At 46.5% G+C, this 1,862-nt stretch overlaps 1 protein-coding gene across 1 annotated transcript in view; it reads right to left on the bottom strand.

Moving 5' to 3' along the window:
• rims2a (regulating synaptic membrane exocytosis 2a) overlaps window positions 1-1,366 on the bottom strand; it is a 171,015-nt gene extending 169,649 nt beyond the window's left edge. The window contains exons 1-2 of the mRNA XM_034873471.1: window positions 1,111-1,366; window positions 472-675 (exon numbers count right to left, since the gene is read on the bottom strand). Of these exons, the coding sequence (XP_034729362.1) occupies window positions 472-659 (188 nt within the window). The 5' untranslated portion in view covers window positions 660-675; window positions 1,111-1,366. The remainder of the gene's footprint in view (window positions 1-471; window positions 676-1,110) is intronic.
• Between the last annotated feature and the right edge of the window lie 496 nt (window positions 1,367-1,862).

The raw sequence follows: 1,862 nt of genomic DNA, 5'->3' as shown, positions 1-1,862 counted from the left end.
GAACGAGACTTTAACGTTGAAATCACACACACCCCGCGTGCGCCATTGCCACAAAGGACACCTTAAATGATCTTTCCCGTGTCATATTGTGTAATCTCGGTGACGTTCGTGGGGAAAGGTTAAGCTATTTGGCGTGCTTTTTACGTGAAAATGGCGGCCGTTGCTGCTTATACCCAGCCCCTTATAGTACAGCTATAGCTACGGCAAAGTGGTGGAAAGAGGTCGGAACGTATGCCGCATTGTAAAAATGATACTCAGCCATTCAAAAGTGGGTTCTAAAATAGGAGTCAAGGGGTGATAACGAGGCGAGGGAAAGATTTAGCTCACCTTGGTCCCACACCGGCTAGGAGACGACTATTTAGCTCAACGTGAAGCAACATGATATCTTTAAAATCTCCCAGAGACACCGAAATTATTATATTCACCACTCCCAGCAGCACCAACAGCTCCCACTATGCCTTTTTTTCTTACTTTAGCATCGACTGTTCCTTCGCGTCCTCCTTCTTCTGTCGGTCCATGACACCGAGGATGATCTTCCTCTCCTCCTCGGTGAGGTGGCTGAGGTCCGGCATCTCCGGCATGGCGCCGGCCGCTGAGGCAGCAGCGGCGGCGGCGGCAGCAGGGCCGGGGCCGCCCCGGGGCCCGTGTGGAGCAGACATATTTTACACAGAGTGGCTAAAAAGAAAAGAAAAGCATCGTCAACCAGAAGCATTCTGGGTGATATTTTTGCTTACATTTCATGCTGTCATATTTCGGGATTTTCTGGAGGCTCCGTGGCTCACAGGCGGCATGACATCTTGGGTAGCCTATCATGCACATATTACACTGTTCTGCAGGAAAAGAAGCGTCAAAAACATGAATTAAAGGCTTCATTCCCATCCATAAAACGCTCACAGTGGGGCTATGAATATAGTATTCAAGCTGTTGCAGGTTGAAACGCCAGATTTACACATGGACGTTTGTGAAACAGAAGGATTAGGAATAGATGCCCTTAAAAGAAGCACATGTAAAGGGTGTAAGCTACAACCTCCAGGTATTCCAAACACAAGCCTCCATCCATCCAGGGATGCAAAAGTAGAAAAATACAGAGGATGAGAAGGGAACTCTTGCCTTTTATTTTGCAGTCATGTTAAATCCTGCCTAACCCATCGCTGCCATCCCTTTAGAACGGTTTTATTCTCATGTTGGAATAAAAGGTGGCCCCGGTCCGTCCTTGTTTGTTGTCGTTTGGAGTCCTTAACCCTCCTCTGTCACTCTGGTCAGCTCGCTTTCCCCCAGGTTGGTAATTCTTGGAGATTTCTTAAATGCACAAAAATGGATGCAATGAGAGAGAGAGAGGGAGAGAGGGAGAGAGAGAGAGTGGGGGGGGTGTGAGAGTAAGAGAGAGAGAGAGTAGAAAAAAACAGATAGGAAGAAGAGGCGGAGCGATGGAAACACGTAGAAGAATAAAGCCAGAGGACGCGCTGGATGTTCATTGACAGCAGGCGGACAGCAGGCGCTAAAACGCGGAGTGGAGGCAGCGGTGTGCAGCTGGAGCAACCCTGTACCAGGAAGAGCTGGATGCATATTTCATAACCAGATTATGAGCACAGTGAAAGGGGGAAATATGAAGTGGGAAGGTAAATACAGAATATGATTATAGTGACCATGACTGTTCCTTGGTTCCGATCAGTGTGAAGTATTCACTGGCTTTGATGCCAGCCGATGGGAGAAATGTTGTGATGATAAATGGAAGTAAATAAAGCTCAGAGTTGCACAATTTTTTTTCACTCAATTGACAACATTTTGAAGTCATTTTAAAGTGCCATGGCATTAAAATTTCCCTTTGTGAGTTTCTTTTTTTTTTTACATTATTATGAGTT

Source organism: Etheostoma cragini, chromosome 6 (genome assembly GCF_013103735.1).
Source record: "Etheostoma cragini isolate CJK2018 chromosome 6, CSU_Ecrag_1.0, whole genome shotgun sequence".
NCBI lineage: Eukaryota > Metazoa > Chordata > Actinopteri > Perciformes > Percidae > Etheostoma > Etheostoma cragini.
The sequence above is the reverse complement of the archived record's forward strand: the minus strand, read 5'-3'. Positions and strand labels throughout refer to the sequence as shown.